Source organism: Carcharodon carcharias, chromosome 21 (genome assembly GCF_017639515.1).
Source record: "Carcharodon carcharias isolate sCarCar2 chromosome 21, sCarCar2.pri, whole genome shotgun sequence".
NCBI classification, from domain to species: Eukaryota; Metazoa; Chordata; class Chondrichthyes; order Lamniformes; family Lamnidae; genus Carcharodon; species Carcharodon carcharias.
Window position 1 is genome coordinate 12,504,901 of NC_054487.1, and position 24,877 is coordinate 12,529,777.

Here is a 24,877-nt window from a genome sequence, read left to right on the forward strand (position 1 = left end):
AAACAGATTTTTTTTGCTGCACTAAGTCCTGCCCCACCTCCAACTACTTGGCCCGATTCTGTGGAGCTAATACTCGGGTTTTTTTTTGAAAATGGGCCAGATATTGCTGGGAAGTCACACCATTCTAATTATATGGTAAAAGTGCTCACTATTAATTTGAGGAAAACTCCATGGGCTGGGATTCCTCTCAGTTTGCTGGTTGATATGCACCACTCAGCCATTAGCCTTGCCCAAACTGATGAAAGCCTCTTCTCGTAATGAGGGTTCCCTTTCAACTTAATGCCGATTATGACATGGCTGGTTTTATGTAACACAAATATTCCAGCAGCAGGCTTTTTAGTGCTGGAAAACCCCAATTATGATGTGATTTATGGCCCCTGACATATCACTCAATCTTGCAGGCCCAGAAACAAATCTGCCACTGCAGCAATTTGTGGCCCAATAGCTCTAGTGTCCAACTTTCACAATATAGCCTAAAGCTATGTTATAATTTACCAGCTCCAAAAGTCAAACAGTGTTGTTTCCCTGAGTCAGAGAGGTGCTCAAAACTTCAAACTGCTGCTCAATGATATTATAGTTCAATAGCTGCTGAATTGAATTCCATTTGACACAGGGGAAGTTAGTGCCTCACCTCCTTTCTCTTCTTTGCTGCAGTGTAAAGGAAATTCTGAGCTGCAATGGTTGGAGAGACATGGTCCTCGAATACATCTGAAAAATATTTCAAATACTTACTAATTAACGCAGCTGCAGTTTTCACATTCACTAATTAACAACTAACACTGCAGTGCCCAAAGTGATATAACACCTCAAGAACTGTTTTTAATTATCTTGGCTGCACAATTAAATGAAATTACCTTTTTTGCTGGGACAATAGAGAGGGAATAGAAATCACTCAGGTTCTCAGCTTTTAGCAACACAGAAGAAAATCTATAGCACAATCAAATCCAGGGACATTTTGTGGACCTCACCAAATTTCATCCGAATGTATTCGTATGGATCCTCCTGCCACAGCTCCTCATCTTCATCTTTATAACACATCAGTGGGAAGACGACCTCTTCAGAAATGCTCTGTATCAACAATGGGTTTGTGGTGGGGATTTGCGCAAAGGGGGCCAGAAGGAGTGAGAGAGTGAGAAAGAGGGGGAAAGGAAAAAAAACAGTTTCAGGGGTTTGAATTAATTTTACCATGTGCCCTAATCCGGCAGTCTCCAGCATGGAACAATCAATTGTTCTAAATGTGCTAATCAAGTGATGCCAAATTCCAAGCAAATCACTAGATTGATCCATGGTGCACTTGTGACACTATGGATTAATCAGGTTATTCCATTAGTCCCCACGCTAATCCTTCACCCCAAACATTTCATGCACTCTGCCCAGCCTCAGCTCCTCTGGGCCCATTCCAGCTCAGTTCCATCCCCGTCAAGTCCATTGCTAGCTCCCACGGGACCTCCTTTCCCTTCTAGCCCCATTCTTGTTGTATCCGCTCCAAAACAGCTTCCCTTGCCCACCATTCCGATGCGTTCAAAGGAATGGCATGCAAGAGTATGTGGTGTGCAACTGGCATTGTCATCTGAGCCTTTCTTTACATTCTGATGTCATTCCCATTCTTTACAAAATCATCTCATCATCCTCCTGCCTAAAAAGCTCTCTCTTAGCTGTCCCTTTTGGTCAAAGATCTTGAACACATCACTGCCGCTCAACCCTCCTATGATTTAGTATAGCCACAAAAATGCTAATTAACAGCAAGCTACTAGTTAGATTTCACAATGTTGTTATGAGTGAATTGATATCACCTTCATCTTATGGTTGTTATGGACCTGAAAAGGGGCCCTACAACTACTGTCAGGCTGGAATTTACAGATTCATCTAATAGTGCCAATTTAACTGAATTTTGATCCTCTCTTCTCTCGCTACAGTCCATCTGTCTGAGCCAAAAAAGAGCAGAATTTATTTCTGAGCTCCTGTCAACACTGCTCCTACAGGTAGCTACCAGAAAGAGTACAGGAGTGGATCAAGATGACTGGCTTTTCCCTTCCTATGCAAAGCATTACTGCAGCAAGCTCAAATTCAAATTTTTATCCTGTGGAGACCTGCAGCATCCCTTCAATCTGCTATACACTGTACTCCTCCAAACCCATTTCGTGTAAAAATGCAGGAACAGGAGAATGCTATTCAAATCCTTGAGAAATGCACCTTTTTCTATGCAATTTCTATTCTGCATTGTTCTGTAATGGCCACATATACAAGCCTGTCTACTGCTGGATACTGTGAGATCCATCCAGTCCATTGGAGGACCTTGCAGCATCAACCCCCACCATTAACTGGTTCAGGATAGTTGGCTGTGCATTGCTGCTACGTAACAATATGGAGGGTGATTTTAAGACCGTATTGCCCTTCTACCACTGAGCGCATAATCAAAAATAGTTTAACTGTTTTCAGGTTGAGGCAAGGAATTGGGCTCTCTCAAGGAACAAATGGATGTTCCAAAAGCAGGACGGTGGGTTGGACATTTTGGAAATACACGAACAAATGGATCAAATACAATCTTGCGAACGTTGCAATCTTTCATCATCCGTTCCCCACCAGTGTGTTGTTCATTGGTGCACAATTCTTACCAAGTACATCAATAGCAAAAATTAAGCTCTGTGACAAAACCAAATGAAGAATTTTGCAAGTCTGCTCTCAAGTGTTGCCACCCAGGCTACAAGCAGCATCCCTGAAAAGTATGGCACAAACCTTGTTCAGCGTTAAAAATTGCACATGCACAGCGGTGGAAAAAGATTCAAAGTGCCACGCATTGAGAAAAACAAAAAACATTAACAGATAAAACTGAGGAAACAGTTGTTATAGATGACTGCACAGTCACAGATGCACAAGAATTTTAGGTTACTATTTGTGGCCAAGCGGAGGGAGTTGGGTGAAATAGAAATGGGTCACAGCTCCTCAGGTTTCCAGTTCATCAAAACAATCTCCCCAATTATGCATTCCTGGCACTGCCATCGTGGGTTGCTCCATTCTACATCCCTGTCGCTGTGGTAACTAAATGGAAGTTTTCATTCCTGACTCTTGTTCTAGCTCCCGCTTCCAATATAAAAGAAACCACCCAGTGAAGGAGATTTCAAATCAGCAGTAGGAGCCTCAACAGAAAATCAGGAGGGACTAGTATATTTAAATACTACAGTTTTGAAGGAGTGTAGCAACTATACACTCTGTAGTGAAAGCTAGGACAGGCCTCCTCCTCCTGTTAGTTGTCCACAACCTTTCACAACTAGATGTGGCAGGACTCCAGAGCTTAGATCTGATCCATTGGTTGTGCAATTGCTTAGCTCTGTCTAATGCATGCTGCTTCTGCTGTTTGGCATGCATGCAGTCCCTTGCTGCAGGTAGATCTTCACCAGGTAGACGCCTCATTTTTAGGTATGCCTTGTGTTGCTCCTCACATGCCCTCCTACACTCCTCATTGAACCAGAGTTGATCCCATAACTTGATGGTAATAGTATAGTGAGGGATATGCCAGACCATAATATTACAGGTTGTGGTTGAATACAATTCTGCTGCTGTTGATGGTCCACAGCACCTCATGGATGCCCAAATTAGAGCTGCTAGATCTGTTTTAAATCTATCCCGCATAAAACAGTAGTAATGCAACACAACACGATGGATGGTATCCTCAGCGTGAAGACAGACTTGTCTCCACAAGGACTGGATAGTAATCACTCCTAGCAATATTGTCATGAACATGCATCTGCGAAAGGTAGACTGGTTAGGGTAGACCGAGGTCATGTAGGTTTTTACCCTCTTGTTGATTCCCTCACCAGCTGCTGCAGGCCCAATCCAGCAACTCTGTCTTCAGGGCTCGGTCAGCTTGGGCAATATCTCTACTATCGAGCCACTCTAAGTGATAGGCATAGAAGTCCCTGACCCAGAGTACATTCTGCTGCCTTGCTACCCTTAGTGGTTCTCCCAACTAAGTTTCCTTACGTGGGCACATATGGTATGAATGAAGTCTTTCCACATTTGCGGTGGTGAGTGAACAGAAGCAGTTAAAAGTGATTACAGTGGCAATGGGGTCAAGTTACACTGATGTTCCTAGTGGTTTTTCATTCTCTTATTCCTCAAGAAGTTCCTGAGTTCTACTGCTTGCCTGTTCTCAGTCTCCGCAAGAAATCAGTTATGTTTACTGAAGATTTATAATGACAGCTCATACAACAACTATAAATGGAATTTTTGACAGCTTCAGTTACTGAGCTCATACCACATAGCTTGTAGGTTAATATTGACTTTAAAGTCTGCATTGCAGAACTAAGCCTTATAAATGGAGGCCAGATACCAAATTCAGTATGCAAGTGATGGGTTCGGAGACTGTGCCAGGCAATTCCAGTTATTACTGGTATCTATGACTGTTCATTTATATTATAAGCTGTTCTGGAACACAATCAAGAACTTTTTAATATATATTTTACTAATATCAAATTATACAGTTGAGAGGTAGGAAGTAATGTGTACTATTTTCAGAATCATGCATTCTATTTCCATGGCAACTCCCATTCTTTTGTGCATCACAATTCCCTGAATGCAAACCCAAAGGGGAAAATTTCAAACATACCAAGTCTGGTTTATAGTGATTGGCTTGGTTGGTAGACAAATGGTTAGCATAACCCACTGATTAGTAGGGGAGATTCTCAATTACTGTGCTGTGCTGAATGATGCTGGCTCGTGATTTGAACAGGAGATTGATCAGTTTCTCACTACCCAACAGTGCTTGCCAAATCCTCCTTTATAATAATTCTCTGGATTTTCTATCACTTGTACTAATCAGCTGGAACCCGTTTCTGTTGAACAGATTTCTCAGAGCTCCCACATTCTTCATGTTAAACCACTTTGCAATTCATTCATTTTCAACCCAAAATTAGCACTCTCAAATAAACAGCTGAGCTACTCAGACTTACAACTTCAGACTGAAAAGGAACAATAGAAAAAAAGTGCCAGTAATCTGAGCAGCTCCTTATACCAGTAGTTTACTGCCCAGGGTTTAAACTACCAATCAGTGATCAATAGTGAAGCTCATCTGGTCAAGATATCAGGGATAACCAGCACAAAACTGATCAGTACAACCCATGGAAAATCCAGAGTTCATTCATATAATTGGGGTTTCGCAAATTCTATTTAAGCATTATATCCACACGATCACCAAAAGAGTCACCCTCATTCATTTTATGGCATATAAAGGTTACCACTGTGATTGTGATTACTCAGGGAACAACTGAAAATTCAAATGGTATTAGTGGCATGCCTATAGTCCTGCTGTCTGAGAAGAAGTGTAGAACTAACCCATTTCACCAGAATGCACCAAGTTGAATTCCTAATCCGAATTGAGTTAGTTGATGTTAATTGGGGGTTTCTCCGATGGTGGGCACAGCCTTCAGCTGTCTAGACCCCAATCCCTGGACTTCCCTCCATAAAACTTTTCCTTCTCTCTCTCCTCCTGTAAAACCTACCCTTTCACCAAATGTTTGGTTCCTGCCCTAATATCTTATATCATTCAGTGTCAAATTTTGTCTGATAACATGCCTTGGCACACTTCACTGCATCAAGGTGTTACATAAATGCAACATACTGTAACAAACATATCTTTTTTATTTCTGGGTTGGGCTGTGGATAAAAATTGAAATGGCTGCAGTTTAAAAGACATGTCTACTGGAACAGTGTAAGGGATGTATACAATGTTGCTATCCTGGGACAGAGTTTACCAAGAAAGACAGGATGGTGCCAAGGAGGAGTCCGGTCTGATGGGGAACTGCCTGGCAATAACGTTTTAATTGGCTCCTGACCAAATGACCAGGGCTTCTGTGAAAGCAGTGCAGCTGAATAGTACCTGGCATGAAAAGAGACAAGACCTAAACCCTCTTCCTCCTGTGTAAGATCCTAGTAATTCTACAATAATAGATGGCTGGCTTCTTTTTTTCCTCATATCTCTATAACCTGCTCTCTCTCTGAAAACCCTTGTCAAGAGGAAAAGGGGAAAATCTCCTTTAGAAACACTGAAAGGCAATTGCTCAAACAGTGAACTACAGACTGAAAGTGCTGGAAGACCGCCTCATGTCATCAACAAGGAACTGAAAGGAATGTGGAAGACATCGATCAAAATCAACCCATCGAATCCTGTACTCTGGAATCGGTGCTATGGAATTGTTTCATCCCACCCTTAAAATCCATGTTTTGGTGTGTCTTATATGAGTGTGTATAGAGATTTAAGAAGGGGTAGAGTTTAGGTTATAGAGTTAGAAATTGGCAGTTCATATTTCTTTCTTTTGCCACCGGTTAAAAACAATTTGTTCAATAAATAGTTATTTACTTTTAAGTTTAAAAATCTGGTGCTTGTACTTTGTTAACCTAACTTAAACAATTAGGTGGGTTAATCAAACTTTTCACATTTGTTGCAGCTCGGGGAGCAGTGGGGCTTGATATTGCAGCGCTATATCCCCAGTGAATAGTGACAATACAAACATATGAAATATTAAACAACTCATTGGAGGAGGAGGCTCCACAAGTATCCCCATCCACACTGATGGGGGAGCCCAGCAATCAGTGCAAAAGATAAGGCGGAAGCATTTGCTACAATCTTCAGCCAGAAGTGCCGAGTGGATGATGCACCTCAGCCTCCTCCAGAGCTCCCCAGAATCACAGATCCCAGTCTTCAGCCAATTCGATTCACTCCACGTTACACCAAAAAACAGCTAAAAGGCACTGGATACTGCAAAGTCTATGGGCCCTGACAATATTCCAGCAATAGTACTAAAGGCTTGTGCTCCAGAACTTGCCACATCCCTAGCCAAGCTGTTCTAGTACAGCTACAACATTGGCATCTACCCGGCTATGTGGAAAATTGCCCAGGTATGTCCTGTACACAAAAAAAAAGCAGGACAAATCCAACCAGGCTAATTACCACCCCATCAGTCTACTCTCGATCATCAGTAAAGTAATGGAAGGGGTCATCAACAGTGCTATCTTGCTGAGCAATAACCTGCTCACTGACGCCCAGTTTGGGTTCCGCCAGGGCCATTCAGCTCTTGATCTCATTACAGCCTTAGTTCAAACATGGACAAAAGAGCTGAAATTCCGAGGTGAGAGCGACTGCCCTTGACATCAGGGCTACATTTGATAGCGTGTGGCATCAAGGAGCCCAAGCAAAACTGGAGTCAATGGGAATCAGTGGGAAAGCTTTCCACTGGTTGGAGTCATACCTAGCACAAAAGATGATGATTGTGGTTGTTGGAGGTCAGTCATCTCAGCTCCAGGACATCACTGCAGGAGTTCCTCAAGGTAGTGTCCTCAGCCCAACCATCTTCAGCTGCTTCATCAATGACCTTCAGTGCATCATAAGGTCAGAAGTGGGCATGTTCACTGATGATTGCACAATGCTCAGCAACATTTGCAATTCCTCAGATACTGAAGCAGTCCGTGTCCAAGTGCAGCAAGACCTGGACAATATCCAGGCTTGGGCTGACAAGTGGCAAGTAACATTCATGCCACACAAGTGCCAGGCAATGACCATCTCCAAAAAGAGAGAATCTAACCATCGCCCCTTGACATTCAATGGTATTACCATCATTGAGTTCCCCCACTATCAACATCCTGGGAGTTACCATTGACCAGAAACTGAACTGGACTAGTCATATAAATACCGTGGCTACAAGAGCAGGTCAGAGGCTATGAATCGTGCGACGAGTAACTCACCTCCTGACTCCCCAAAGCGTGTCCACCATCTACAAGGCACAAGTCAGGAATGTGACAGAATATTCCCCACTTGCCTGGATGAGTGCAGCTCCAACAACACTCAAGAAGCTTGACACCATCTAGGGCAAAGCTTGATTGGCACCAGATCCTCAAACATTCAATCACTCCACCACCAATGCACAGTAGCAGCAGTGTGTACCATCTACAACATGCGCTATAGGAATTCACCAAGGATCCTTAGACAGCACCTTCCAAACCCAGGACCACTACCATCTAGAAGGACAAGGGCAGCAGATACATGGGAACACCACCACCTGAAAGTTCTCCTCCAAGTCACTCACCATCCTGACTTGGAAATATATCACTGTTCCTTCACTATCGCTGGGTCAAAATTCTGGCACTCCCTTCCTGACAGCACTGTGGGTGTACCTGCACCACATGGAATACAGTGGTTCAAGAAGGCAGCTCACCATCTCCTTCTCAAGGGAAACTAGAGATGGACAATAAATGCTGGCTTAGCCAGCGAAGCCCACATCCAGTGAATGAATTAAAAAAAAATATGAATTAGGAGCAGGAGTAGGCCACTTGGCCCCTCGAGCCTGCTCTGCCATTCAATAAGACCATGGCTGATCTGAATGTGACCTCAATCCCACATTTCTGCCTACTGCCAATAACCTTTCACCCCCTTGTTAGTCAAGAATCTATCCAGCTCTGCCTTAAAAATGTTCAAAGACTCTGCTTCCGCTGTCTTTTAAAGAAGAGTTCTAAAGACTCACAACCCTCAAAAGAAATTTCTCTTCATCTCTTTCTTAAGTGAGCGACCCTTTAATTTTAAAGAGTGACCCCTGGTTCTAGATTCTCCCACAAGAAGAAACATCCTCTCCACATCCACCCTGTCAAGACCCATCAGGATCTTAAAGGTTTCAATTAAGTCACCTCTTATTCTTCTAAATTCCAGTGGATACAAGCCTAACCTGTCCAACCTTTCCTCATAAGACAATCTGCCCATTCCTGATGAGTCTAGTAAACCTTCTCTGAACTGCTTCAAACGCATTTACATATTTCTTTAAATGAGACCAGTACCGGACACAATACTCCAAATGTGGTCTTACCAATAACCTGTACAACTGAAGCATAACCTCCCTACTTTTGTAATCAATTCCCCTCACAATAAATGATAACAATCTATCAGCTTTCCTAATTATCTGCTGTACCTGCAAACTAACCTTTTGCGATTCATGCACGAAGACACCCATGTCCCTCAATCTCAGAGCTCTGCAATCTCTCGCCATTTAGATAAGTTTCCTTTTTATTCTTCCCACCAAAATGGACAATTTCACATTTACCTACATTATACTCTATTTGCCAGATCTTTGCCCACTCATTTAACCTATCTATGTCACTTTGTAACCTCCTTATATCCTCTTCACAATTTACATTCCTACCTATCTTTGTGTTGTCAACAAATTTAGCAACCATTCGGTCCCTTCGATAAAGTCACTTACAAATAAATTTCAAAAGTTGAGGCCCCAGCACTAATCCCTAATCGTCACATCCTGCCAGCCAGAAAAAGATGCATTTATGCCAAATCTTGGCTTCCTGTTAGTTAGTGAATCTTCTATCCATGCCAATATGTTACCCCCTACACCATGAGCTTTTATTTCTGTAATAACCTTTCATGTGGCATTTTATCAAATGCCTTCTGGAAATATATAAATTCAAGTTGTTGTTGAGATAGAACCCATGAAACTATAACCAGCCTGAGTACTCCTACACCAGTGAATAAAAAAAGAAATCTAAGTCTTATGGAATTTTCAGTAATTGGAGTCTCACCCTTCACCAGCAAACTAATAGCGTACAGCTGTAACAGAATGTCGAGCAAACAAAGATGTGCAAACTTCATGCCGGCGCTTACCTGAATGTGTGGCTTCATTTGCTTCCATGTGAGAGAGTGATTGACACCTTGATTCAGGTAGTTAAGGACTTGCTGCAGCACACGAGGTGCAACATATTGTTTCTGTCGGTGCTGATCTACCAACTTTAGTAGCACCTGGGACAAGGGAATATAACCAATGAAGCATATAATCACTGCACTGCACACCACTCAACTGAAAGTGGGGCAGGCTAATGCACAAATGTCTATTTTCACTTTCACCAGAACCTCAGGCTTGGATGCTGCGAGTTTTAGCCTCACTAAATGTATCCTCCCTAACATTTGAAATCTGAGACTTCACTTCTGTCACATTTTTTTTCTTTACCCACCTGCAATTTTGCAGTGTCAAAAAATTGTGTGCATTGTTTTTCCTCACTAGAAAACAAAGTCAATCTTATAGAAATTGGAAACAAAAACAGAAACAGAAATACCTGGAAAAACTCAGCAGGTTTGACAGCATCGGCGGAGAAGAGCACAGTTGACGTTTCGAGTCCTCATGACCCTTCATGACATGACATGAAGGGTCATGAGGACTCGAAACGTCAACTGTGCTCTTCTCCGCCGATGCTGCCAGACCTGCTGAGTTTTTCCAGGTATTTCTGTTTCTGTTTTTGTTTTGGATTTCCAGCATCCGCAGTTTTTTGTTTTTATCTCTTATAGAAATTGGATTCATCAATAGCAGTTAATGCTGACGTTATTACATAGAATTTAAGGCACACAAACAGGCCTTTTGTTCCATAAGTTCTATGTCACCTGTTTATGCTCCACATGAGCCTCTTCCTACTCCTTTCACCCTTTTAAAGCAAACTGATTACATAGAAATAGGCAAACACTTAGGTCTGCATCTTGCTCAAAGCCACCAGGCCTCACATTTTGGAAATGGGACAAGAGGAGTAGGATAGAAATGTGCCAAATTTAGGAGGGTCTGCTCAATGCAATGACATATACAAGTAAAACCTTCAACCATATTTTCAGGGGATAGGGATGAAATAAAATAGGATCCACCAAACTGCACTTGGGTGACATTTCCAACAACCAATTATAAAGCGGGAATATGGAAACTTGCACAAATGTTCAACTTGGCATCCCAGCTAGAAAGGTTTACAGTGATGGCCTCCGAAGGCAGGCAAGTGGGATAAGGAAAATAAAATCAAATTAATGCACTACTTAAAGATGAACATTCACCCAACAATCGTAGATAGCATGCCTTTTCATCTCCTTTGCCTGTTCTCCACAGGCTGCAGCTCAAGGCTCCTGAAAGGAGGGCCCACTGCAAATTAAATGAGCATATGAATCTCTCACAATCATAATTCAAAACCAAAGGCAATCACAGTGGCTGAAATCCTTTTTTTTGATTGCATTAGATAACTGGCTACATTCGACTGCTAAGTTTTAATTGCAATTGAGAACATTTCTTTGAATACTTTACTCCCTTTATGCTTCCAATAAAGTACATTGATTAGCTGCATATTCTAAACAATTACTATAAGTAGATAAGTTTTTCCTGATGTACAATTAAAATATGGCTTGCCCTAATTTCAATTCCTATTCTAATTAAATTAATTACATCAGGAAAATTATATCTGTTTCATTTCATTTGAGTTCTGAAGAGTAATTTTGGACTCAAAACCTCAACTCTGTTTCTCTCTCCACAGATGCTTCCAGACCTGCTGAGTTTTTTCCTGCAATTTGTTCTTACTTCAGCTCTCCAGCATCCACTGTATTTTGCTTTTAATTTCGTGTGTATATCACTTAAGCTTTTGTATCTATGAAATCTTCTCCAAATTATCCCCTTTCTAGGCTGTGAAGCTTAATCTTCTGTTATATCTCCTTCTAGCTCATCCTCATTATATTTAGCTGTCAATCACTCAGCAAAAAACCCACAAGCACCTCAATGGCCTTGTAAGTAAAGGTAGCACTCAATGCAATAATTGGCTCACTTACTGTACTACAATTCTTACCCGAGTCAGAAGGTTGCAACTTCAGGAACTGAACACAACGTAAACTGCAGTACTGAGGGAATGCTAATGTTAAACCGAGATCCCACCTGCTTGTTTCATGGGAATAAAACAAGATCCCTCTGTGCTATTTGAAAAGCAAGGAGTTCTGTGTCCTAGCCAACAATTACCTTCACAAATAATAACACTAAAATCAGATTAACTGATTATTTATCTTGTTATGTGGGGGAGGTTGCTAATGCAGAATGCTGCTCTGTTTGCCTACATAACAGCCACTGCGTCCCAAAGGCAGTTCACTGGTTGAAGCACTTTGAGGCATGATGAGGTGCTATATAAATACAAATAGTATTTTGCAGTTTAATGAAGATAATAGCTCAATTAGTCAGGTCCACATCAACAATTTTACACAGTTGATAATGAACATCCCAAAAGCCTGCTTCAAAATAATCATTGTGCTCTTACCTGCTGAATACCCACAGCATATGTTTTAAAGAAGAATTCTGAAAACTCGTTGTACTCTTTTGTTACATTCCCAGGGCTTCCATACCTGCAGAGAAAGTGATGTTGTAAAAAGTGTAATCAAGTCCAATGATCAAATTATAGCAAAATAGAATTGAATTTAAATAAGTAGCACTCCAAATGTAAGAACCCTGGACAAAAAATTGGTTTATTCTGTAAATCTATTCAATTAGTGGGATACATTCATAAAGGAGATAGAAGAGGAAAATCAATCAGGACTTCAGATTCCAAAGCAGGTTTTTCAATAAGCTGCTGTGGAATTAACTCTGAGGAACTACTGTCATTCAGCAGAACCTAAACCTTTTACCTTAAGAGCACATGCCAGGCTTTAAGACAATCTATAAAAACAAAAAACTGCGGATGCTGGAAATCCAAAACAAAAACAGAATTACCTGGAAAAACACAGCAGGTCTGGCAGCATCGGCGGAGAAGAAAAGAGCTGACGTTTCGAGTCCTCATGACCCTTCCACAGAACTGTTCTGTTGAAGGGTCATGAGGACTCGAAACGTCAGCTCTTTTCTTCTCCGCCGATGCTGCCAGACCTGCTGTGTTTTTCCAGGTAATTCTGTTTTTGTTTAAGACAATCTCTCTGCTTTATTAAGTTCTTCACATAATCCTCATTAATTCTCGATCAAAACCAGTATTGACCAACATTTTCTGTACTGCTTCCTGTTCCCCAAGAGCAATTTTGGAGTGGCGGGTTTGATGGGATGCAGTGTGCTTCATTGGGTTACGAATTTCATAACCCTCTATTTTCCTCCATGAAATATTCCTCCACCAAGCACATTTCCCGATCCACAGGTTGTCAGGCCTTTACTCAAGTTACTCTATAATCAAATACTGGAGGAATCATGACAAACTGGCCCTCTTTCGATCACCATCTCTTGTAGGAATTACATAGCCTCCACTCAACAGCTTTCCACAGCAACACTTTTGAGATTGGGAACATATCACATGGGGAATGCCCCCATTTCATCAGCACTGTCTGGCAAATCTTACTGGTGCTCTAGTGCACAATGCCACCAGTATCACTTCCTAAACAGAATTTATTAATGAAGTGCAGTACTCAGTCTCTGAAATGCTAGATATTAACAATGCCAACTTTCTCTGTCAGCAAGATGTAGCTGTGAACCTGCTTTATTATAAAAAAAATTCAATTCAGTGTTAATAATATAAAACATTTAAATTAATATCCCTTTCTCTACCCAGATAGAAGTGATAACTACATCCAATAATTTTCCTCCAGTGTCTGTCCCTCTCTTTCTATCTGTGAAGGCTTGAGGACAGTTTTCTAAGTTAAAGGTATTGTAGAAATACAAGTTATTTTGAATCTCTGACATTCTTTTTCTCCACCTTGCTAATAACTGATTGTATTTTGGGAAAGTTTTCAGTGATGCAGCACCTATTTATTTCTCCCTCAACTACTGACACTGGTTAATTGTTGTAGTTATCAGTGTGGGCAATTACAGGTAAAAATGTTAATTAAGTTGTCTAGACGGGTACCCTGATGGTTCAGCAGAATTAGACCGTGTGTAATGGTGGTTTGTGTATCAGGAAGACTCCAAGTTTGAGCCTCAACTTATGCTCAGTCAACTGATCTCAGCAGGGGTGAAGATACATGCTCTCAGTAATTTAGGTGAAAATGGGCAAGTATCATTTCTGATCACTGTCCAGCGATTCCATGTTTGTGGAAGTTAAGTGAGCAGCCTCTGGTGTGATACCTCCCATGATCATAAAGCTTTCCAGCACTGGTCACTATCATAAACACATGAATAGTGCAACTTAGGCTGCACACCTCAGAGATTGACCAGTCCCAATGGTGGTAGTTCCCAACAAGAAGAGAGTCACCAAGGGAAGGGCAAGGAAAAAAGAAGATTTAGAGAGAAAACCAGTGAAATATATATAAGTATGGTCCACTACTACAAAGTGATGGACCATGGAGAAGAGAATAGTGATAAGTGTGGCAGCAACAGCAAAATCTTTTTCGGATATGTTAGGATTCAAAGGGCCAACAAGGACCATATCCAGCCATTGAGGTGTTCTGCAGGACAGATCTGGGTGACAGCCCACAAAAAAAATAGGCTTTAAATAATTACATTGAACAATTCTTCACAACTGACGATGCTGCTGGATTACCGTTGCAACAATATACCAATGATGCTAAAATTGAGCATGATAAAGTGACCATAGTTCTTTCTAGAATTAGAGCTCTTCAAGCAGATCACCCTAGGGTGCTCAAAGAAATGGAGGCTGTGTTACTTGCTCTTGCATATTTAATAGCTCAGGGGTCTAGAATTGCTCCAATGAACTCGAAAGAGGCCCACGTAATCCCTATATTTAAAGTGATCACTATGTCAGATGCAGCAACGTATGGTTTAACTTCAGCGGCAGTCAGATTGTTAGGAAGAATCATTAGAGGTGTACTATACAATCATCTTTAAAGGGATTGTTCCAGAATAACGTAGCTTTTGAAAAAGTAGGTCTCACCAACTTGATCAAAATCCTTGGCAAAAATGAAGTTGATGAATTTTGGAAGGCCAAATGATGGTGTGTAACTATAATTTCAAAAGCCTTTCATAAAGTGCTACACAAAAGGCTATTGGGTAAGGATAATGTTATGGGATCAGCAAGCAGCTACTACATCGGATAAAGAACTGGTTGCATACAAATATGCATTGCTGGTCATGATTCTGCTTCATGGCCAGTCACCAGCAGAGTTCTGTGGGTATCAATATTAAGTCTTTGGCTCTTCATCTTTATCAATGATCCAGATTGTGTTAGAGTTATCAGTGAAAATCTACCAGACACAGTTTAACACAGAAAACTGTAGGCAATTGAGAACAGGAAACTCCAAACATGTATGTGCCATGCTAAATTGCATGTTCAAGGCTGGCAAAAAGGACCCGAGAGTCTCTGTGCACAAGTAATTGAAGATTCATGATTTGTGTCACAAATAGGCTGTTAGGAAATGTTGCTAAGGCAATTAAATAGAAAAGATAAGTACCAATTTTTTTTTTTGTATGAGGCTTTGATTGGGCCACATCTAATTAGTCTTGGTCTGAAGACTAGAAAAGGTTCAGAGAAATGCCACTTGGTTGGCACCTACTTTAAGGTCCTTTAATTACCATATCAGGCTGAGAACACCAAGATATTTATTCTGGAAAACTGTAGTCTTTGAAGAGATCATTTATGGTCTTGAGAACGATGGAGGAATTAGACCCTGCATTTGTGGGTAAGTTATTTGAGATAGGCAGGTTAAAATGGAAAACAAAACAAAAATAAAGATGCCAAGAAGTGCTTCTTTTCAAAGAGTTACCAACCTCTGGAGCAAATTGCTAGCACACAGCCTGTGTGAATTTGTTGCAAGCAGTGAAAAGGGAGCTGGATGGGCTACTGCATGCAGCATTGTGTCCTTTGTACTCAAGGACGATGATGTCAACAATAAGGGAAACATCATTTCATGATAGATGGATGCATTGATGACTTAAAAATCAATGTGTGCTGGATATTGCCAACTACAAGCCTCATCTAACTAATTTACTGAGGAATGCTCCTGCAGATCCCTCCATCTCTCACATCCTGCCTCTGGAATGGCTCATTCACTCATTCTCTAACTTCTGCGCATGATTGTTAGTCGTCAGTGCCCAGGTTTTCCTCAAGAGTCAGCACCATGTTGTATTGCTTCAAGCGAATCCTTAGTGTGTCTTTTTTTCCTCTGTTATCTGTCTTGCTTTCTTCTGCCAGTTCTCCATAAAGTGCCTTCTGTAAGTAGGGAGCATCTGCACATAGATAACAAATGGGTCAATGGAGGCCAGTGTCATCAGTCACTGTATCTCTCGGAACTCGCTGGATTACCTTGGGGGAGGGATTGGAGAGAAATTTCAGAGTTCTTTTCCTAACTTATCCAAAGTTATTTTGACAGAGATTGTTTGACAGCAGGGATGGAGAATGGTGTTTAACTTACACCAAGCTGAGATGGTATGGGCTCGGCTCATCAGCTGGTCCCTTTTTTTAGCATACATGTGAGTGAAACAAAATTAACGGTGTTCTGGTTCCATCTCCTCAAATTAAACCATGACAGCAGGAAAAGGGACACAGGTTCAAAATAGGCAAAATTAAGAGCTGATAACTGGAAGCCATGAACATGATAAAATAAACAATTCCTGGAAAGGACCATTGGTTAGGGTCACAGAGGTAAAAGTCCAGCTGGATGTTGTGACTTCCTGGGATGCACGGGTTTAGATGGGCCAAACAATATATTTTGAGAGATATGCAATACCTTTCAAAGAGTCTCGTAACCAAGTGCAAAGCCCACTTCTTACATTTCCACCATACCAGTTCAGGCCTGTCATCTTCATCCACCTGCAATGTTTCCTGCAAGTTAAAGGAACAGATTGAAAGTACATGCAGTCAATCTCTTTTACGAAATAGCACACATCATATTGCACCAAGAACCGCAAGCCATCAAACCAAAGCACAACAAAAGCAGTTTCACAGTGCTCAATTTCCATACTCACGTAAATTAATAGTTTGCTTCAAGAAGTTAGAACATTTCTCTTTTTTTAAAAAATACAATTAAGTGTTACGCCGTCACTACATTTTCAGGATTATAATATAATGCTATTTTGTTACAAGGTTTGCTTTGTGAATGGTATCATTGTGCTCCAGGGAAAAACAATTAAGCCAACATGCTTTATTGATGGAAGAATGTAAAGCTCATAATTCATCACCTCAATTTGTTTTCACTAGGTCCAACACAGTGACAGATCCGTTACCATCAATACTTCATCCTCGCGTTTGGAACCAAGATGGGTAAACGTAATTGAAGTCATCCATGATCAAACTGAATGATGGAACAAGCTCAAGGAGCTAAATGGTCTACTTCTATTCCTATGTTCCTACAGTGTTACAGTGTCAAGAGCTCAAAATACATTCTGCCGGCACAGGCAAGATTTGACAGGACAAAGAACCTATAACTGCACTGTTAGGTGTTAAAGCAGACAGAGTATGAACATGTCACATGCCTAATATTATACTTTATGCAACTTCCAGCTTTGGGAAGTGAGGAAGATACCCTTTCGGGCTGCTGCATGAAAATTACACATACTTGCTATTACGAGGTTGTACAATACAAATGGAACTCTTTCACACTGAAATCCTGCTTGCCACAGAAATTCACTGCATCAAGAATCAAATAATTAAATGTTACTGAAAAGTAATTTCATGAAACAGGTTTAAGAGTATGTTTGAGTCATGGCATACTGTCAACATGATTCAAAACTACTGCATGTCACACACTGCTTTAAAGATGATCTCATTCAAATCCTGTAGTTGAATTGAACTGAATCTTATTTTTATGTAAACATAAATCAGTTGACACATTGTTTCACTGAACCATCCATTCTGTGACTTATGCAATAATTTGGAACTCTGGAATTGTTTTAACTACAATACAGTTTAACAAATTCTTATTTTCCCAATTCAAAGATAAAAACAAATCGTGACAGATAACTACATTTATAAACATATGTTCATCAAGTTGTACTTCTCAACCCACAAAACCATCATCAAGTTTTGATAGACTCAAGAGTTTCAGTAGTGAAGTCTCTTAGGCCACTGTGCCAATGCCAGCTCCACCTCAGAGCCAACCACTTGAATCCAATTTCCCTGCTCTTTCTCCATAGCATTTATCCTCGAGGATTTAGCTAATTTCCTTAATGTCAGCTCCTAAGCGTCATGATCGGCAGTGGCCTTAACACTCACTCATGGTAACATATTTCACATATTCATCAGAAAAAATGTTCAGTAATCATTTATGTGACAATTTCTTCTATTTTCCCTTTATATATCCAGTGCTAATCAAATTTATACCTTTGGCTGCAGATTCCATAACCAGCAGAAATAATCTTCAACTACACTTCGTCTTTCAAACTCTCAAACTTTAGAACAGTCTCGTACTGCCCCCTGCTCTAAAGAATACAGTGCTGGAAGTCTAAGTCTCTTATCATAAAAATCTCCTGCTTGCCTCGTGGTGAATGTACTTTCTTTATAGATTAGTTCATAGGATGTAAGTGTCACTGGCAAGGCCATCATTCATTGCCCATCACTAATTGCTCTTGACAAAAACAGAATTACCTGGAAAAACTCAGCAGGTCTGGCAGCTTCGGCGGAGAAGAACAAAGTTGACGTTTCGAGTCCTCATGACCCTTCAAGAGAACAGAACTGTGTTCTGTTGAAGGGTCATGAGGACTCGAAACGTCAACTTTGTTCTTCTCCGCCGAAGCTGCCAGACCTGCTGAGTTTTTCCAGGTAATTCTGTTTTTGTTTTGGATTTCCAGCATCCGCAGTTTTTTGTTTTTAACTAATTGTCCTTGAGAAGGTGGCAGTGAGGCACCTTCTTGAACCGCTGCAGTCCATGTGGTGTTGGTACATCCACAGTGCTCTTAGGAAGGGAGTTTCAGGGATTTGATCCAGCAACACAGGATGTTGCATATGTCCCTTAGTTTCATTATTCTTTCCATAATAGCATGTTTAATTTGAAGTAGAGGTGGTACAGAGAAGGGAAATGAGAGGAGAAATTAAACCTCAAACCAGTCACCACTCCTAACACTCCTCCCCATGGCTCAGTGCCTCACACTAATGCTCTGTAAAACATCTGAGGTGTTTTGCAAGTTAAAGGTGTCATATAGCTATGAGTTGTGGCTGTTGAGAGAGAACATGAATGATAGAGAGAACAAAAGAATCAAAAGAGAAAGGAAAAGGATGATGAGGAATTTGGAAAGAATACAGGGAGACAGGAATATAAAATATTAGGGAAAGAAGGACCACACAGGAAAATAGAGAAGAGAGAGAGAGAAGGAACATGTGTAAGATAAAAAAGATAGTAAAGAACATGAGAAGGATTGAGAGATGGATAGAGAAGAAATATGAGAGTAAGACAGAAGAAAGGATCAGGAAAGGGGGCCAGGAACACATGAGTAAGCCATTTAGCCCCTCATCCCTGTGCAGACATTCAATGAAAACATGGTCTTTGCCCTAATACCTCTGGTTAACAAAAATCGATCAACCTCAGATTTAAAATTAAGCCGAGCTAAATTCTGAAAGCCTGTGGCACAGAATTCTTGTAGCTAACGAAAACATCAGTGAGTTAACTATTTTAGGTGAGGTTCTTTTCCAGTATATAAATTTTCTTTTCTGGCTCTTTAGTTTAAAAGGTTGGCCACTCTGATTTGGATCAACAAGAGCAAAAGTAACAAGGAATAAACAAACATCTTTTTTGACAGTCTACAATGACAGGAACTACGATGCATTACTTAAGAGACTGAAGTTCAAAGCAATCTCAGCTAATCTCACTAGTACAGGAAGTTCCTGTATGACTAAAATGTTTGTGATTTTTGTAACAAATATCATCTCATATTATTCGTGGCAAATTAATTTGACAAAAAAAATCTGTTGATCTGTTTTGCATCAGGAATATGTTAAGAAACAGATAGACAAATCACGTACACACATGAAAGTGTGAGATGGAGATGGAGAAGGGGAGGGAAGAGAGGCAGGCACAAAAGTAAGAGAGAAAATGTGAGGAGAAACAAACACACACAGAAAGTAGGCAGACAGACAGGAAGAGAGAGCAAGAATGGGAGAGACAGATAAGTGCACAATCTCACTCTCTGTAGCAACCTGCTCAATTAAAGGTGAACACATGCATTGCAAAAAATTCAACTTATTAAAGAACACTTACAGGAGGAACATCTCGGTCAATGATTGTCCTAAATATTTCCATCCATTGAGTCATGGTTTGCTTATTTACCAGTTGCAGTGGTAGTGCGTACTAGCAAAGGGAAGCAAAAGAGACAGCTTGTTGAACAAATCTCCAACAAAAAAGAAAAAAATTGTTAAAAAGTTCTGTTTATAAATGTAGTCCTTTACACTAAATTAGTTCATATTTAATTCGTAGAGTTTCTAGATTCAGTTACACACACTAAATATTCAAAAATTCTTTAATTTTGGCATTAGGCAGAGTCAATGAACTGTGGGATGATGCAACTTAATGATAATGGAGGGAGAAGATATCCTTAGGAAAATTATTGAAGTTTTGACCTTTCTTTATTATCTTTTCCTGTGTAAAACCCCAAACAGAGAATAAGTACGCGACCAACATCACAATGAGCAGCTACTGGGAGATGGGAGAACAGATAACTCTTGCATTTTCTCTCTCTACTTTGGGGATTCACGATTTCCATTTCGCTTCCCTACCCTCCCCTACCACTATCATAATGAGATAACAGCAGGTCAATTGGCCACATGAGTCAGTGTGCTCCAAAAAGTAATTTGTTGCGTGAATCTTTTTGAAAATATGTTAAGGTCTTATACAAATGCAAGATTTTTTAATAACACTGATCATGAGACAACAGTGGGCACAAGCCTCCTTTCTAACAACTATTGGCAAAGGATACTCAACCTCCCAACACATCTCACCCCAATACTATTCCATACCTTATCCATTTGCCACATGTGGCTAAGTGCAAATTCAGATGTTGCTAATTACATTTTTGATTAGTAAATAAAATGTTAGTAATAGACACACAATTGTTGACAGTGTGATCGCAATGCTTCTACATTGCAACAGTGACTTCAAAAGTACTTGATTAGTTGTTAAACACAGGTACATCCTGAGGTTATGAAAGGCGCTCTATAATTGCAAGGCTTTCTCATATTTGCATGGCAAATACATATGAATTTTAACCTTTGTGCATCTGTTGGTAAAATGGTCTGACAAAAAGCAGAGCATGAGTGTGTTTTGGATTGCTGCATGTGCTTTACTTCTTGATTATTGGTTATCTGTGAAAATAGTATGCGATAGGAGTGAAAACAGATGGGCTTCAGCACACTGGAAATACTATCAATCTCCCTGCGGGGAGAGGAGAGCCATAATCCTGGTCAGCTCGATCTATTGAAATCATCACTCCAAGCAGCAGATGAAAGCCAGCCCAAATAATAATGAAGGCTCGTCATGGCAAAGGGAAAGATCACGCAATTACGTTGTGGAAGGAGTGCAGGGGAAGGTCTGACGCATCTCACTGTGCGAGTCAACTCTCAGTAATCACTATGAAGAAGTCAAAATACCACTCAAAGCTGCGAGACAAAAACCTAGAAACTGCACTAAGGCCTGCTAAATCTGATTCTAAATTTTGCTGAAGGAGCAAATCTGCAAAGCTTTGCACTGAATGGTGGGAGATGCTTAATTGCTTATACATGTGAAGTGATTGTCAGTGTACATAAAATCATCTACATAAAACTTTCCAAAATTAAAACACTGTGGATGATGGAATACTAAAATAAAAATAGAAAATACTCAGCAGGTCAGACAACATCTGTGGAGACGGAAACAGGGGTTAACATTTCAGATCAACAGACTGTCAGAATGGTTCTGATGAAAGGTTATTGGTCAGAAAAGTTTTCTCTCTCCACAGATGCATTCTAACCTGAGTATTTCCAATATTTTTTGTTGCATAAAGCATTAATAAGACCACAGTTGGAGTACATTGTGCAATACAGCCAATACAACAGAAGTTGAGACAAAACAGAGGCCATGGAGCAAATTTGCTAAAATTCTGCTTGCCATTAGTTATTTAAAATGGGATGATACAGAGCAGGTAGAACCGAACTTCAGGTGGTTGAAAGAAGTAGAATGAAGAGATAAGCCATACAATATTATACACAAGAAATTTAGGGAAGAACAGAAGAAACCTTGGGCAGGATTTTCCAGCCCCGTCTGCCGCCAGGATTGTCCAGTCCCGCCGAAAGTCAATGGGCTTTTGGCTGGGCTGCCATAACCCACATAATGGGGACGGAAAATCCTGGCTTTTGTGCTACTGGAGTTAGTGATTAGCATGGAGGCTATGCAAACTTTTAAGACCAGGTTAGATAGATGTTTGAAGGAAAAGAGAATAAAGGGATGTGGGAATAGGGCAGGCACATGGGGTTAGCAGTTTACTCAGGTGGAGTATAACTAACAATACAGAAATGGTCTATATCTATTTTGCAATTTCTATGTAATTTGCAACTTAACTCCTCTGGTCTCAATGTCATCTTTTTTTAAAGTGTGAAGTTATCTTGTTCTAAAACCATCAGGGTTGAAAAGTAACTAATTTTGCAGATTCCTTCTTTGTAAAAAAAAGGGAGTTAAAAATCCAGAGAGGCGACATGGAAATGAGAGGAAAATTCGGTATCTGTATTGGAATGATTGGAAATTGTTTGTAAGGCATGACTCACTCCCTCACTGACTCACTCTCTCACTGACTTACAGACTGGCTAAAAAGTCATGTTTTGTTGTACCCGGTTTTGTGTTCTCGACTGGCACATTATATTTATGTATGGTTATATAGCAACTAAATGATGTTCCACATTTTCAAAGACTCAAAGTAACTGTTCAACTATAAAGCAGAGTTTTATTGGCTCAAGTGAAGCATCCCACAATAAGCATCATAACACTACTAAATCATAACGTACTGGAAATGCTCTACCCATCAACAGTGTAAGCTTAAATCTGCAGAACCTCATAAGAATATTAAACAGGTGTGGTGGAAGGCAAAATAGGTATGCAGCAACACGTAGGCTTCCTGCAAGTGTGTGGGTGAGGGTGCCCTTGTACTTAAATAATCTATCAATGCTCAGTGCTTGAGCACACACTGAAAGATTACTCAGTTGACAAAGGCACCCAACGGCCATCAGCATTTGTACATCATGAAAAGTTAGAGCCTTTACATGCAATTAAAGGAAGGCTTGAATTTATAATGTTTTTCATGGCCTCAAGATACTCCAAAGTGCTTTATAACCAATGAGGTACTTGTGAAGTGTAGTCAAACGAATGTAGGAAACGTGGCAACCAATTTACACTCAAGGTCCCACACACAGCAACATGAATGGTTAAGGGGATAGTGGGTGCAAAAGAGAAGCGAGGCATTGAATAGTAAGAATATGAAATCCTTAATAAGTATATTGACAGGACAGCTAGACCAGCTATTCCACTCAAGTTAATAAAACTCCACTTTCGAGATGAACCAGCAGCTTTGCGAGTCTCCGAAGTCGTGGACCACCTGTGCCGTTGCGTCATTTAGCTATATAACAAGATTTATGCATATGTGCAAGTCTAAACATAAAATCAAGTATAACAGAAACATGGGTTTTGTCTACTTAATCATGCAGAACATTCTTTCAAGTTGCTTGAATGCGGCGGATAATCAGACTGTCAGAATAAGCTGGCTGCTTTTCTAAAAATTCATTCGCAGGATGTGGGTGTTACTGGCAAGGCTGGCAGTGGTGGACCTTCTTGAACCACTGATCATGGTTTAATGCGACCGAGTAGCTTATCCAGTCACAGTTAGAGTCAATATTGTTGATGTGGGATCCCATTCTCATAAGTAGGGGCAGCGTTTAGTTCCCTGAAGGACAGTAGCAAAACCAAGGGGGCTTTTAGGACGATCTGACATCTTCACGGTTACTTTTACCAATGCCAGCCTTTTATTTCCAGATAAACCGAACTCAAATTTCAAACTGCCATTGTAAGGTTTATTCTCTGGGTTATTCGTCCAGGTCTTTGTCTTATTTGTCCAATAGCATTGCTATCACACCACCAAACCCTACGCATCTGCTACTAGAGTTAGCAAATCCATGTATGTTACATCCTCTCAATCGGGTCTACTTGCACAATTTTAAGTAGTAAACATCAAGATTTATAAACTACCCAATCAAATGAGGATGCAGAAGACAGTTCCAGTAATTGAGAAATGTATCCTTCCTGTCCCGGGTGTTGTTCATACCTGAACAAGTGCAAAGAAGATTTTTAAGATCTGCTTCTGAATCAGCACCGACCAATGGGTTGCATCAGGCAGAAGTTGCATGATTTGCTGCTGAATCCGTGGTAAAAATATCTGCATCGCTGCTATCAGAGGATCTCGTTCCTCTGCCTTCTTGAATCTAAAAAAACACATTGGGATTTAGCAATGATTTGAGACTGCACCGGTGCGTGTGCACCAGAATTAAGAAGAAACGAGCTTTACCACACATCAGCAAAAAAGTGTGAATTACAGAGAAAGCAACTCAACAGATAAGAGGCAATATTGAAAGAGTCTCATCTCAGTGACTTTTTTTTTAAACGTGAATTTAACTTAGCTTTTGAGTTCTGCAGTTAAGACTTCACATATCACATTTAGAAATGTCAAAAGTTAAAGGAAAGAGGGAAAATGACAGACCATCATTGTGTGCTAAGGTCAAATGCAGGGCTACAAGGCATGTTTGCAGATTGATCCCAGTCACAGATTTACAAGCACTTGATAATCTTCAAATTTCCCCCACTAACAGCAGTTAAACCGTAATTCAACTTCAGACTTGTACTTATTTACTGCAATTAGATTTTGTGATCTTAAAATGACAGCTGATACAGCTCCAAATTCATAATAGAATAATGCATTGTGTATTCTATGGTATTTAAATCCCTGTTCTTTAAAAAGTTGGAGAATCTAACTTACTGTCAGCAGTGTCAAAGGAGATTGATGAGTAATATTTTAAGCATGGTGAATGCAACTTGTTGCCATGCTTCTGAATACTCATCCCAGTCTCAAGATTTCAGCTTTATTTACTTGCATTTATTTTGCAAAATATTAACAAATCCCAATTCAAAAGCACCGAGCCCCATTTAAATTTTCAGGTAGGCGGGGGCTCAGCAAAA

General features: G+C 40.4%; 1 protein-coding gene across 4 annotated transcripts in view; it reads right to left on the reverse strand.

Moving 5' to 3' along the window:
* Positions 1–24,877, reverse strand: part of ipo8 (importin 8) — a 117,713-nt gene that overhangs the window by 59,606 nt on the left and 33,230 nt on the right. For 2 of the 4 annotated variants that reach the window (XM_041215920.1, XM_041215918.1), the window contains 7 exons: positions 23,970–24,126; positions 19,889–19,978; positions 16,427–16,521; positions 12,091–12,175; positions 9,653–9,787; positions 969–1,068; positions 632–708 (listed from right to left, as the gene is read on the reverse strand). In XM_041215920.1, coding sequence (XP_041071854.1) covers positions 632–708; positions 969–1,068; positions 9,653–9,787; positions 12,091–12,175; positions 16,427–16,521; positions 19,889–19,978; positions 23,970–24,126 — 739 coding nt within the window. The remainder of the gene's footprint in view (positions 1–631; positions 709–968; positions 1,069–9,652; positions 9,788–12,090; positions 12,176–16,426; positions 16,522–19,888; positions 19,979–23,969; positions 24,127–24,877) is intronic. The other 2 variants (XM_041215919.1, XM_041215921.1) reach the window with 2 other exon arrangements.